The following is a 14,237-nucleotide window of genomic DNA, read 5'->3' as shown; positions in this document are numbered from 1 at the left end:
ATGTTCTGGGGTATAAGTTAAACTGATTGGCCTCATTTAAATTTGTTTTTGTCTCCAGGCAACCAGCTACCTGGACCACATGCTACATTGTATCTTATTGAGAACACTTGGTGCCGTCAGGTAGCTCTGCTAGCTTTTAACTTTCTTAAAGGTACAGTACACCCACATCTTCATAACAATATAGATGTGCATTCGTGAAACCAAAGCTATGGGCCAAGTGCTGCAGAATGGGACTGGCGCAGACTCAATGGGCCGAAGGGCCTCTGCACTGCAGATCTCTCTGACTCTAACTCAGAGGGTCATGGAGGAAGCGGGGAAGGTACGGGCTGCTCCTTCTGCAGTGAGGATCAGCAGAAAGACAACAGGAAACTAGGAGCGAGTCTCCCCACACTGACAGTGACAAGATAGAGAGACAGAGAGAGAGAGAGGAGGTTCCCTTTTGTAGCAAAATACTTTATTGAATAAAAATAAATAAATACAAAGTCCTTATATTAAATACATTTCAAAATAAATCGACTGCTCGCAGTGAAAGTGAAGCAGTGTTTAAAATCCGCAATCACACGCACCATGTTTCAATACAATGCCCTCGACCTGCCATTGACACCTTGATCATTGCTGGCGTCCACACCCCATTGAAAAATATTTGCACATTTTGTTCAGATCTTAAACAGATTCCAAACACAGAAGCAGTTGGCAATTGGATTCTCAGCATCCCGGTCGATCAAGTTGAGGAATATCGCCAGGGTTAGGGGGAGGGAGAAATCAGTGCTTTCGGGAAAAGGGGGGATTTGTTTTCAGTTCTAAGCTGCTCGTGTGTGGGGCCAGGTTCCATGGAGCGGGAGAGAAACTCCAGTGACCTGACCCCAACCCTGGATCGGGTTGTGTGTGTGGAAGCAGCAAAGGAGGTAACCTGGCCCTAAGGCCCATCGGAGGGAGGGAGGGAGGGACCGGTGGAAACACAGCAGTTACATCTTTAAATCCCAACATGCCAACCCATGAGTTTAAATTCTCATCGCTTAGATAAAGTCTTGAACAAAAACAAAACCAACCGGTTCCCACTCATGGGGGCCAGGAAGCAACTGGGGCTGGTCATGATTCACCTAATTCACTTGGAAAGGAAATCTGCCTCCTTTGGCCAGTCTGGCCATTGTGAGTGACTCCCGTCGTGCAGCAAGGTGGGGCGACTCCGAACTGCTCTGTGAGTGGCCCAGCAAGCCGCTGAGAGACGGGTGATAAGTGCGGGTCTACCCAGTGAGGGCTACATGCTGCCCACAGAGAAAGGAAATCTCAGTGTCCGTGCAGTGGGAATCAGATTGGGAGGAAGGTTACACAGAATGCTGTGTTTGAAAGCAATGCTCTGAATGCTAATGGCGTTACAGATTGACCTTTGACATGACAGAAAGAAGGGGAGAGAAGAGGATCAAAGCTTGTTGATCAGATAACAAGCTCAGAGCTGCCACATTCAAGAAAAGATGGCTGGGAAGGGGTCTTCCCAGATACATGCATGCACATGTCTGCGGGCATGTGTGTCTGCGGGCATGTGTGTCTGCGGGCATGTGTGTCTGTATGCAAGTGTGTGCATGTCTCTGTGTATGTGCGTGTCTGTGTGCATGCTTATATGTGTTTGTGTGCATGTGTGTGTGTCTGTATACATGCATGTACGTCTCTGTGTGCATATCTACATACATACATATACATGTCTGTGTGCATATGTGTCTGTATGCATGCATGCCTGTGTGCATATCTAAGTACATACATGTACATGATTGTGTGCATGTGTGTATATCCACATACATGCATGTGTCTGTGTGTGTGCCTGTGTGTGTAAGCATGTCTGCGTGCATGCGTGTGCATGTTGCAGTCAATGGATTCAACTTTTGCAAAGGTTGCACAGTAAGTGGGCAGTGCCGAGTAACCAGTCATTGTGTGCTGTCACACGGCCAGTCACACAAACTGCTTTGACAAGTTGGAGGGTGGGGGTTACATGGCTTTGCAATCAAATCACAGCATTCAGCAATAAATTAAAGATGGTACTAAGTCACCCATGGGAAGGAAGAAGCAATTATGATTGACATGTGCAATGCATACATTCATGAAGCTGACGTAAATACAAGACTGAGTGCCAGGACATGGGCCAATACTTCAGAGAAACCAGGCTGATTGAGGACTGGTTAAAGCAAAACCTCTCACCTGGTAACTCCAGGCAGATTGGCATTAGTGTACCCCTTCGGGATTTCAGGTAAAATAACAATATTTGTCATAAGTTAAATCGGGGCAGGTTAAGCGCAAAAAGAGATTTTCCAAACAATCTTTTTTTAAACACACCAGCTTATTCTGAGCTCGAGTATTACACGATTGTTCCTTCAGGCGATCATTACAGTCGGGGGGTGGGGGGGGGGCTTCTTTGACATTAAGAATCTCACATGCAACAAAAAAAGGGCATTATACTCGAATGCTCCATGTAACTCCTTCCCCGGTCCACATTCCTTACGTTAATCCCCTCAGTATACCCCGCCTCCCCTGAAATACAGCCGAACCCATTCACTTGCCCCTCTCTCAGTCAGCGAGAGCTCCTCGTTTCTGCTGAGTTGTCCTTTGGATGAATTAGTGGCTCTGTTACATTGTGGGCCCCATGTACCCCATCTGGACTGCAAGGAACCAACGAATCTCTGCCATCAACCCCAACGAAACCCCGTGTGTTATCAATAACTTCTCGTAAGGTGCGCCCTTTCTGATCCACCCACACGACTGTCAAGGTCTGTCTCAGGAGGTGGGCAAATGGGAACCAGTCTGTGTCCCCCAACTCAAATAGTGCCCAGACTCATTTAGCCACGGGTCAACTCAGCACTGAGCGGGACAGCGAAAAGTATTCACTTTTTCAAGTTAACTTTTGTTGAAGTTAGCCATCATTGGCTGAGATCACTTGCTAATATCTTGGATTGGAAAGGTCCCAATGAGGAGTGGGTAGCAGGGGCGGGGACCTGGTGGGGGGGTGGGGGTGGGAGAGAAGGTGGGAGGGTTCTGGGTGTAAGCTAATGCTCGAAGCACGTATGCCCGAGTGGGTCACGGAGGTCTGAAGCATCGACAAAAGCCCTTCGGCCCATCGATTCCGTGCGACATCCCATTGTAATCCCATTTTCCAGCGCTTGGCCCACAGCCTTGTAGGCCCTGGACCTTGGCCCATCTGAGGGTGAAGGGAGGTGGTGAAGGAGGGGGGGGGGGTCTGCTGCCAGTGATCCCACCCAACACCGTGACCCCTTCTCAACTGTACATAGAGTAATTACAGAAGGCCATTTGGTGCATCATGTCTGTGTCGTCTCTCCTCACATCCACGCTTCCCCCCAACAACGCCCCCCACCCCCACCCTGCACATTCCACCCCTTGAGGCGATGAAAGGTGCCCACTCTTGGTCCGATACCACTCACTCCCACCCCCGCTTGGGAGCTGGCACGTCTCTCCAGCAAAATTCCCCTCTACCCCTCCACCCCCCCCTCCGACTGGGAGTCCCGCAGGAAATCGCTGAATCCTAGCCAACGGCAAATGCGGACACGCTGGGGAAGGGGTGGGGAAGGGCCCCGCTCCACCCCCAACCCCCTCACAGGGCGAAGATCCCGAAGAAGGTCTTGCCTTCGGTCTTGTCCAGGTACCTGACCACGTTCTCGGAGACCCGGGAGAAGATCCGGTCGCCCTCCTCAAACTCGAAGATGGCGCCCTGGTAGGAGGTCTTGAACCAGGGGTCAGAGTGGCTGCCGTGATGGCAGACTGACTTAGTGGCCCTGAGCAGGATGGTCTCCTCTGGGTAGGCCAAGGAGAGCTTGTGCATATCGTGGCTCAGGAAGATGGTGCTGTCCTCGCACTGGCTGTAGTGGAAGACCACCTGGGTGTAGATGAAGTAAAAACCGGCCTGCTTGATCAGGAGGCTGTTGTTTGAGAACTCCACGCCATAGGAGAATGCTATGCCTGCCTGCTCCTGCCAAGTCAGCACGTCCGAAACCTGGGGGATGGGATTGGCTGGGAACCAGAGAGAAGGAGAGAGGGAGGAGAGGAAGAGATGGACAGAATGAGTGTCACTGTCATGATTACGGGCTTGTCTTTCCCAGATCCACACCCCCTCCCTACCCCAGCCCTGTGATAGGGGAAGGGTGCCTGTTGGTAGGTGAGAGCATCATAGAATCCCCACAGTGTGGAAACAGGCCCTTCAGCCCAACAAGTCCACACTAACCCTCTGAACAGTCTGCCACCCAAACCCATTCCCCTACCCTATTACTCTACATTTGCCCCTGACCTACGCATCCCTGAACACTGTGGGGCACTTTAGCACGGCCGATTCACCTGGCCTGCACATCGTTGGAATGTGGGAGGAAACCGGAGCACCCAGAGGAAACCCCACAAACACACACGGGGGAGAACGTGCAAACTCCACACAGAGAGTCGCCAGAGGCTGGAAACACGGAGAGGTCAAAGGTGCCCAATGGCTCAGATTGGATTCGCTATCCACCGGTGCGGCCAGACGTGCTGAGCATTTCCAGCAGCTTCTGTCCTGAGGTGGCATCTCCAGCGCCCACAGTGTCTCACCCTCGTGTGTTCCACTTGGACCCAGTCACACGGGGAAGGGCACAGTGCCCTCTGCTGTCCTGGTGCTTCAATGCCAGGAGATCGCCCTCTCCTGGACATGTGAGGCATTTCTCACACAATCACACCGGTCCTGCCCTCCTCCCCCTCCACCACCCAATTTCACTCAGACTTTGGTCCTGTCCTTCATCCCTCTTTCTCTTAAAAACCTTCGCTCACAGCGGGTGGGAAAGGGCCATTCAGCCCACCAAGTCCAGATCTAGCACCCAATGGGGCCCTCAGCTAAAGCTGTGCCTTGCTAAAAACCCCTGGCTTAGCCTCATACGATGGCAGCGCTGAGTGAGAGCCAGTTTGGCGAGATTTTCCACGGAGGGTGTTTGGGAGAGTGGGGGGGTGAGCAAATAACAGGTCGGAGAGTCAGAGGTATGGAGCCCATTCACATTCCAACACCCGAGATCACGTCTCCTGGCTAAGAGAGAAACCTCAGCCTGCTCCTGAACTCCTAGGACCCCGAGTGCCTTTAAGAGTGCTTCAAGCCACCTGGGAATCAGATAGCGACAGCAGAGAAGGGAGTCCTTTGGCCCATCTAATCCATGCTGACCCCCTCCCCTCCCCTCCTCCACCAGAAGGGAAAAACCATGGAAAGATACCATAACAACTGCACTTTTTTTTAACATTTTTTTAAAAAATAGCAACAAACTGGTCAGCCTTCATTTCAGTCTGTGCCTTTGCTTTGCAACGACAGGAGAGCAGCTCCCCTCATTGGTTCAGTCCAGGGGGTGGGAGAGCCCACAGACACTCAGTGCTCAGCCGTGAACACCAGAGGGCAGCAGGTGGAGGGGCAAAGCAGAGACTGAGGGACAGGCAAGCAGATACCACAGGAGGCAGGGGCATACAGTAATACAGTATACAGAGACCTCTGAGGTTAACATTCTGATGGGACCAGAATTGAAACACACACTGATTTCTCCGGTGATGTGCTGTCTACAATTATACAGGATAATAAATAAGCCCAGCCTTCAGCAGTCTGTGAGATATCAGCAAACATAGACAATACCTGTCAGGTGAGCTGCGATTCTCGGCCGGGGGTCACTCCCCACCTGCTTCATGAGTCGGGGCAAACCTGGAAATGGAAAAGATAGAAACTCAGACCCAGCTGGATCACCCACAGAGCACAGACTGACAGACACAGAGAGAGAGGGGGGGGGGAGGTGTTCACGTGCATCCAGATCTAGTGACTAGGAGAGACAGAATCATAAAGACAGAGAGAGAGAGAGATAATGACAGAGAGAGAGATAAAGACAGACGGAGAGAGAGAGAGATAAAGAGAGAGAGAGATAAAGACAGACAGGGAGAGACAGAGAGAGATAAAAACAGACAGAGAGAGAGAGAGAGATAAAGAGAGAGCGATAAAGACAGACGGAGAGAGAGAGAGAGATAAAGAGAGAGAGAGATAAAGACAGAGAGAGAGATAAAGACAGACAGACAGAGAGAGAGAGATAAAAACAGACAGGGAGAGACAGAGAGAGATAAAAACAGACAGAGAGAGAGATAAAGACAGACAGAGAGAGATAAAGACAGACAGGGAGAGAGAGAGAGAGATAAAGATAGACAGAATGAGATAAAGACAGAGAGAGAGATAAAGAGAGACAGGGAGAGAGGGACAGGCAGAGACAGACAGAGGCAAAGAGAGACAGGCACGCAGAAACAAACAGAGAAAGAGAAAATTCAAGTCAGACAGGAAGAGAGACAGCAAAACAGAGAAAGTGAATAAAACCGGAACTGACAGGGACGGGGATAGAAAGACATATAGAAACAGAGATACATGAACAGGGACAGTGACAAACAGACATATAGGAATTGAGAGTGAGAATGGGGAGAATGACAAACAGAAAGAATAAGGACAGTTAGAAAGCAGGAATAGAGAGAGAGAGAAACTGTTAGGAGAGAGGCAGACACACAGACAGGGACAGAAAGAGATTGATGGGGTGGCGGGGGGTGAATGAGGGAGATGGGGCCTGTTAGAAAGACAGTGGGGACAGAGAAAACTCACCACTATTGGCGGACATATCGTCAGCTCCTCTTAGTGCAGCCTTCTGCAGAAAGGAACAGAGAGTAAGCAGGAGGACCCACACTGAAGTTTCCAAATCACTGCTGGGTTCAGTGAGGAGGGGGTTGGGGAGGTCTCAGTATCGCAGGTGCTATGGCATTGCAGCACCTCAGTCAGTCCAGGATCTCAGAGGGGGGCCAGGAGGTGGGGGGGGGGGGGGGGGGGGGGGCGGGGACAGACAGGGAGGATGCATGGCTGCAGCTCCTGTCTCAGGGGGGCATCCCCATCCCCATCCCCATTCCCCATCCCCCATCACCATCCCCATCCCCATCCCCATCCCCATTCCCCATCCCCCATCACCATCCCCATCCCCATCCCCCATCACCATTCCCCATCCCCCATCACCATCCCCATCCCCATCACCATCCCCATCCCCATCCCCATCACCATCTCCATTCCCCATCCCAATTCCCATTACCATCCCCATCCCCATCCCCAACCCCATCCCCATCCCCATCACCATACCCATCCCCATTCCCCATCACCATCCCCATCCCCATCACTATCCCCATCCCCATTCCCCATCCCCATCACTATCCCCATCCCTATCACCATCCCCATCCCCATCCCCATCACTATCCCCATCCCCATTCCCCATCCCCATCACTATCCTCATCCCCATCCCCATCCCCATCACTATCCCCATCCCCATCCCCATCACCATCCCCATTCCCCATCTCCATCACCATCACCATCACCATCACCATCCCCATTCCCCATCCCCATCCCCATCCCCCATCACCATCCCCATCCCCAACCCATCTCCATCCCCATTCCCCATCACCATCTCCATCCCCATCCCCATTCCCATTCCCCATTCCCCATCACCATCCCCATCCTCATTCTCCATCACCATCCCCAACCCCATCCCCATTACCATTCCCTAACCCCATCCCCATCACTATCCCCATTCCCCATCCCCATTCCCCATCCCCAACCCCATCCCCATCCCCATTCCCCATCACCATCCACATCCCCATTCCCCATCCCCATCCCTATCACTATCCCCATCCCCATTCCCCATTCCCCATCTCCATCACCATCCCCATCCCCCATCCCCATCACCATCCCCATTCCCCATCCCCATCCCCATTCCCCATCCCCATCCTCATTCCGCATCCCCATTCCCCATCACCATCCCCATATCCCCATCCCCATTCCCCAACCCCATCCCCATTCCCCATCCCCATCCCCATCACTATTCCCATCCCCATTCCCCATCCCCATCACCATCCCCATATCCCCATTCCCCATTCCCCATCCCCATTCTCCATCACCATCCCCATCACCATCCCCATCCCCATTCCCCATCCCCATCCCCCATCCCCATCCCCATCACCATCCCCATCCCCATTCCCCATCCCCATCCCCATCACCATTCCCCATCCCCATCCTCATTCCCCATCCCCATTTCCCCATCCCCATCCCCATCCCCATTCCTCATCCCCATCCCCATCACCATCCCCATTCCCCATCCCCATCCCCCATCCCCATCCCCATCACCATCCCCATTCCCCATCCCCATTCCCCATCCCCCATCCCCATCACCATCCCCGTCCCCATCCCCATTTCCCATCCCCATTCCCCATTCCCCATCCCCATTCCCCATCTCCATTCCCAACCCCATCCCCACGGGGCGCACCTCTGACCCTAAAGGACAGGTAGAGGACTTACAACACAGTTTAGGAAAGGGGCATTGAAATCGAAAAGGCTGCAAGTGAGCCTTGCCTTACCCAGTTGGCCTGGCTGGGAGCTGGAGAGTGGGTCTGGGTGAACAGGAGATACCCGCAGCCAGTCACCAGGGCGAGCAGCGTGAAGGTGCTGAGCACAGTCAGACAGCGTGCACTTCCCTGAGGGCTCCCTGCCTCACGCTCCCTGCCATGTTCCAGCTCCACCAACATCCTCTCGCTGCCCATGCTCTCCGTGGGCTCTGTCTCCGTCTCTGTCCTCTGCATCTGTCTCGCACTCGCACTCTCTGCCTCTCACTCTCGCACCGCGAGGTATTTGAAGAGCCTCCTGGGAATTACCCTGCCTCTGGGCCAGCCTCCGAGAGTAGGGCTGTGTGTGTGTGTGTGTGAGAGAGAGGGCTGTGTGTGTGTGTATGTGCCCTGAAACTGAGAGGCTCACAGAGAGATCTCTTCTTTCAAAAAAACACACACACACAAAAAAGAATACAAACGCTGCTCTTACTTTTTAAGATCCCCAAAGCCTCTTGGTTTTATTCACTGTCTTTTTCCGACTATCACAAATCGGATGATTCACTGTCTGAAAGTCATATCCAGAATGGTGTGAGGGGAAACTTAAAGCCATCAGTACTTGCGGGGTTGAGTACATTCAGAAAAGGGGAGGGACCCGGATTTTAGGAACTCTGACTTTGGTGAAAAACTGCAACCAAGCTGATGGGGTGCTCTGAATTCGCAAGCCAGGGTTGGCAGATGTGATCAGAGGTTTATCAAATCATGAGGGGCAAGGATAAGGTGAATAGACAAGGTCCTGAACTAGAGGGTTTAGGGTGAGAGGGGAAAGATATAAAAGGGATTTAAGGGGCAACTTTTTCAAACAGAGGGTGGTACATGTATGGAATGAGCTGCCAGAGGAAGTAGTGGAGGCTGGTACAATTGCAACATTTAAAAGGCATCTGATGGACATATGGGTTTAGAGGGATATGGGCAAATGGGAGTAGATTAGGTTGGGATATCTGGTCAGCATCCATGAGTCTCGGTCACTGTGTTGGAAATTCTTTTCACAGCAGTCGAATAGCCGCTAACTGATCCAGGCTGGACTTCAGCATGTTAATTCCTTCCCTTTTCCCAGTCCTGGAGCAGATTCCAATTCTCTGTAACATCAATATCGCCCCTCCTCCAGCCTGCTGTGCAGTTCAATAATGTGGTGGCTGACCCCTCTTCCCCCCAAACTCAACCTTCCAGTTCAATCTCCATGTCCCCCAACTCGCTATTAGTTCAACAAAATCTTTCAACTTCTCTCCGGAATGTTCTCAGCAAAGGGGAATCCAGAAAGTGCTTTTGCTGAAGGGATCTCTCCTTACCTCAGTCCTGTGTCTATGCCCCTCTCCTGATCCTGTAGTCCCAGCCCCTCACAATCGTTTCAAAGGGAAAACCTCTCTTTATCCAAGTTCTGGAGCGTCTAGTCCATTCTGCTCAATCGTTCCTCAGACAATATCCCAGAAACTAACCATGGGTGCCTTCACAAGGCAAGAGCCTCCAATCATTACAATTCAGGCAAAACAACTTGCTTAGAGGACTGATCAGGATAGGGCGTGGAAAGGCTGCTTCCTGTTGTGGGAGAGTCTGAGACCAGAGGGGCATCATCTCAGAACAAAGAGACTCCAATAGGAGACAGAGCTGGGAAGGAACTTCCACTCTCTGACCACACAGGACTGTCGAGTTCAGTCAGTAAGTGTGTTTGAGGATGTGACGGGCAAAGTGGATGGGCAGAGTGGCCTGCTACTGTTCCTGTTGGTCTTATTCAAGAGAATTCATCAGTGTCTTTCTTTCCCTCCAATGATGTCGAGTCACTGGGCTGTGGTATTCCTATCCAATATACTAAGTTTCAGTGAATTAATACCTTGTGAAATAATTGCCTGGAAGCAGAGAACGAAAACAACGCCGAAAGGAGAGAAATGGGAACTTTTCATCTTGCACTCATCAGAGCAAGGGTACAGGGATCAGTGCTTGATAATCCGTAAGCAGTCTGAGGAGGGGCATGGTCTGAGGATTAGAGCTGCCAATGGTGGCCTGCTGAATCAGCACCCTCTGCTCAAATGGTGGACCTATCCTGACCCTGATAGCACGAGGTCTCTTCAACAAAAGCCCAGGAAGTGCTGGAGAATCTCAGCAGGTCTGGCAGCATCTGTGGTGAGAGAAAAACAGACAGTCCAGTGACCCTTCATCGGAAAATTGCTTCCTCCCACCAACATTTAAGACCCTGCTCCTCTTTCCTTTGACTGAACAGAATTCCCACAATCCTCCACTGAATGGTGTCTATTGGTTTCAGTCAGATTCCTCATCTCGTGTTGTTTTATGAACATATGAGTCAGGAGCAGAGGGCAGCTTCTATCTGCTCTATCTGGTCCGAGCTTAGATTTAAATGGAATTTTTTTCCGCTTTATTCCTTTCGGGCGTCCCCATCATGGCCAGCACTTATTGCCCATTACTTGCTGCCTCGAACTGAACAGAACCATTTCCGAGGGCCATTAAGGGTCAGCCATATTGCTGTGGTTCTGGAGTCACATGTAGGCCAGACCAGGGAAAGATGGCAGATTTCCTTCCCTAAAGGGCATGAGTGAATCAGATTTTTTTTTTTAATGACAATTGACAATGGTCACCGTTAGACTAGCTTTCCATTCCAGATTTTATTGAATTCAAATTTCACCCGTTGCCATGGTGAGATACAAACTGCAGAACATGACCCTGGGGGGTCTGGATAACTGACCCAGAGACATTAGCTCTAGGCCATCACCTCGTGTCAAAGGTTAGACAGCACCATTATTCTGGGATTTGGCTGCATTTCCCAGAGTTCCTTGTTTCTTTGGCCCTGAGGAGGTAATTTGGCTTGACTGTGCAGTCTGGGGGAAGCTGCATCTCACAGAGTGAAACATTTGTTAACTGATTCGCAGGTTACATGTAAACATTAACTGCTATTCTGCTCAGGAAACTTTAATCTGCTCTGCCTCACCTTTTTCAAACTTTAAAGCATCCGTTTAAACTCCTTTGTTTGTCAATTTGTCATGGGTTAGCACGTCTACTGATCAGCTTGAAGATTGTCGGTTCGAGGTATTGCCAGGGGGAGTGGTGTGATGGTAATATCACTGGATTATAAATCCAACCAGGTCCAGGTTAATGCCTTGAGGGTGGGAACCCTGGCCACTGGTGGAATTTGAATTCAATAATCTTGAAAAATAACCTAACTCCAGTAATGCTGACTTGACCATGAATCTACCATTGACACTCATTTTTAAAAATTTACTAACCCTTTAGGGAAGGAATTGAGCTACATCAGTCTAGTCTACACATGGATACCTAACTGTTATATGGTTAAAAGTCACACGACACCAGGTTAGAGTCCAACAGTTTTATTTGGAAGTACAAGCTTTCGGAGCGCCGCTCCTTCATCATTTGCCGAAATGCAAGGAAGCAGGAAAATGACAAAGGAGCAGCGCTCTGAAAGCTAGTGCTGCCAATTAAACCTGTTGGACTGTAACTTGGTGTTGTGCGATTTTTAACTTTGTACACCCCAGTCCAACACCGGCTCCTCCACATCATGGCTATCAGATGGTGTGAGAGTAATTAGGGATGGGGAACCAATACTGGCCTTGCCACTGACACCTCCAGTCATGACAAATAAAAGTGAAACAAGGTGGCTGCAAGGAATAAACCGTATGATGACGAGATGATCAAGATGTGTACAATTAGGAGGGACATGGACAGTGTAGACAGGAAGGACGTTCTCCCTTGTTAGAGGGGACTGGGTGAGGTGGGGGGGGGGGGGGGTGGCATAGATTGAAGGTAAGGGGCAGTTTAAACGGCATGTGAGGACAACCATTTACACCCAACTCACCAACTACAGGTACCATCAGAACATTTAGGAAGTATTTAAGTGTGCACTTGGTGCACAAGTGGGCCAAGATGGCATTAGAACAGTGAGGTGTTATTTACCAGTGTAGACTGGACGGGCCGAAAGGCGTACTTCTGTGCTGTGGCCCTCTGTGACTACATGAGATTTGAACACATCGCCCACTTCCAGGAGGGAGATGGTGAGGTGCTGTTTGGGAGGTGAAATTGTGGTCCGCATCTGGAGTAGGCCGTGGACAGGGCCTACATCCTCAGAGATGATGAAGGAGGAGAGATGCTGCAGAATCTGAGAAAGCTGGACACCTTCGGGCGCAAGACTCAGGAAGGAGGTCTGGGTCTCGGAGGGACACGTGACAGGATGACAATTATCCTCATCACACAGTCCAGGCTTGGGTTCTCCTGCCTGTGGGAAATGGAAGATGTGATTAAACCAGCAGAAAGACAAACTATTGATCCTAGTTGTCGAGGGATGGGAGGTGATACTTGGGAACCCAGAATGATGGAGGCAGGATCCCCAGTGGGAACAATGTTATAGAGCACTTGTTCGCACAGAGGGTGAATCCTGCAACTCCTTCTCCCAAAGCTTTTTAGATTTGACAAGTCAAGCTGGTGAGCTCAATGGAAAAATGTATAAGTGCGGATCAATAGCATCATGTAGATCATCAGGAGGACAGAACCGCGGTATAGATACAGATCAGCACCATGGGATTGAGTTCAGAGATTGAACAGGCATATGCTGGATAAATGAGCAATGAATTATTTCCAATGTGAACGAGTGGGTGAACAGGGGGAAACAGACATAACACCATCACAGACAACCAAAAGGTTTCCTTTTTGTGTGGTGGTTGGAGCAGAGAGATGTCAGTTGTTGGAATTTCCAATGAGAAAAAGAGAATGACATTTAAACAAAGAACTCACCGAAAAGTTAAGGAGGGGAACGGTGAGCAGGCCGATAGAGGAAGTGGGATGAAACGGGATTTCTCTCAGTGTGGAACTGTGGGCAGAGCTGTAGGACGTACAGCACAGGACGAGGCCATTGGGCCCAACATCATGGATTTTTGTCTGTAACCCAATGAGCTTATCAGGAAGCAGACTCCTTTCAAATTGTTTTGTGGAATTGGGCTTCCAAGATTTTGGAAGTCCTCCTCAGCATTCCTCTGGAGTTATAATCACCAATGATAGTTTAAAGCTAGTTTTGGATAGAGTGATGTGAATGATGTGAGTCACAGATAAACCAAAACATAGAGACTAGCATCAGGAGGAGGTCATTTCAACCTGCTCAGCCTTTCATGACCATCACGGCTGGCTATCAAACTCAATCTCCTGTTCCTGCTCTGATCCCCTTTGGCCCCAAGTGCTTTACCCAGCCCTGATTCCAGACTCCGCTATCTTCAGCAACATCCTTCCTGTGTCTATCCTGTCGGGATTGTGTAGCTTTGAGCAGTTGTTGAGGATGACCTTTGTCCATTATGTACGGGGAGTCACCTCAGTGTTGGTCATGTATCCACCACCATTGGGGTTTTGTTCAGTTTCAATTTGTTTAATCATCAGATGGCCTTCTTCCCACTCACCCCTTCACATTTTTCCCAGACTTCAGATTAGCAGGAATGTACATTCCTTCAGCCATAAACAGGACTTTAACCTTCCAGTTCAGAGACGTGAAAGCAAACCACAGAATCACTCCCCTCCCTGTCTGGGGACTTGCTGGGCAATTATATCGTCTATGTACAACCTGAGCTGTGTGAGGAGACCATCCTTTTGCAATAAAACCTTTGGTATTCCTGCACGGAACGAGGCCATTCCGCCCACTGAGCTGGGCCAGCAATTTTGTTTTTGGTTTTTATTTTCATTCAGATGATGTGGGCGTCTCTGGCTAAGCCAGCAATTATTGTTCGGAGTGTGTGGGTCTGGAGTCACATGAAGGCCAGACTGGGCAAGGATGGCAGTTTCCTTCCCTAAAGGAC

General features: G+C 50.3%; 1 protein-coding gene across 1 annotated transcript; it reads right to left on the bottom strand.

The window, feature by feature from the left end:
* Nucleotides 1–3,511: 3,511 nt before the first annotated feature.
* On the bottom strand, nucleotides 3,512–8,598 carry LOC122547087 (tumor necrosis factor-like). Its single transcript, XM_087978836.1, has 4 exons — nucleotides 8,416–8,598; nucleotides 6,626–6,668; nucleotides 5,630–5,695; nucleotides 3,512–4,011 (listed from the first exon to the last, which is right to left on the bottom strand). The coding sequence occupies exons 1-4, from the start codon at nucleotides 8,596–8,598 to the stop codon at nucleotides 3,596–3,598; spliced, it is 708 nt and encodes a 235-aa protein (XP_087834962.1). The 3' UTR covers nucleotides 3,512–3,595.
* Between the last annotated feature and the right edge of the window lie 5,639 nt (nucleotides 8,599–14,237).

The sequence above is a fragment of the Chiloscyllium plagiosum genome, unplaced genomic scaffold (genome assembly GCF_037043375.1).
Source record: "Chiloscyllium plagiosum isolate Xiang-an unplaced genomic scaffold, Cpla_swu_hap1 HiC_scaffold_35, whole genome shotgun sequence".
Lineage (NCBI taxonomy): Eukaryota > Metazoa > Chordata > Chondrichthyes > Orectolobiformes > Hemiscylliidae > Chiloscyllium > Chiloscyllium plagiosum.
Note: the sequence above shows the minus strand (reverse complement) of the source record. Positions and strands in the feature narration are given on the sequence as shown.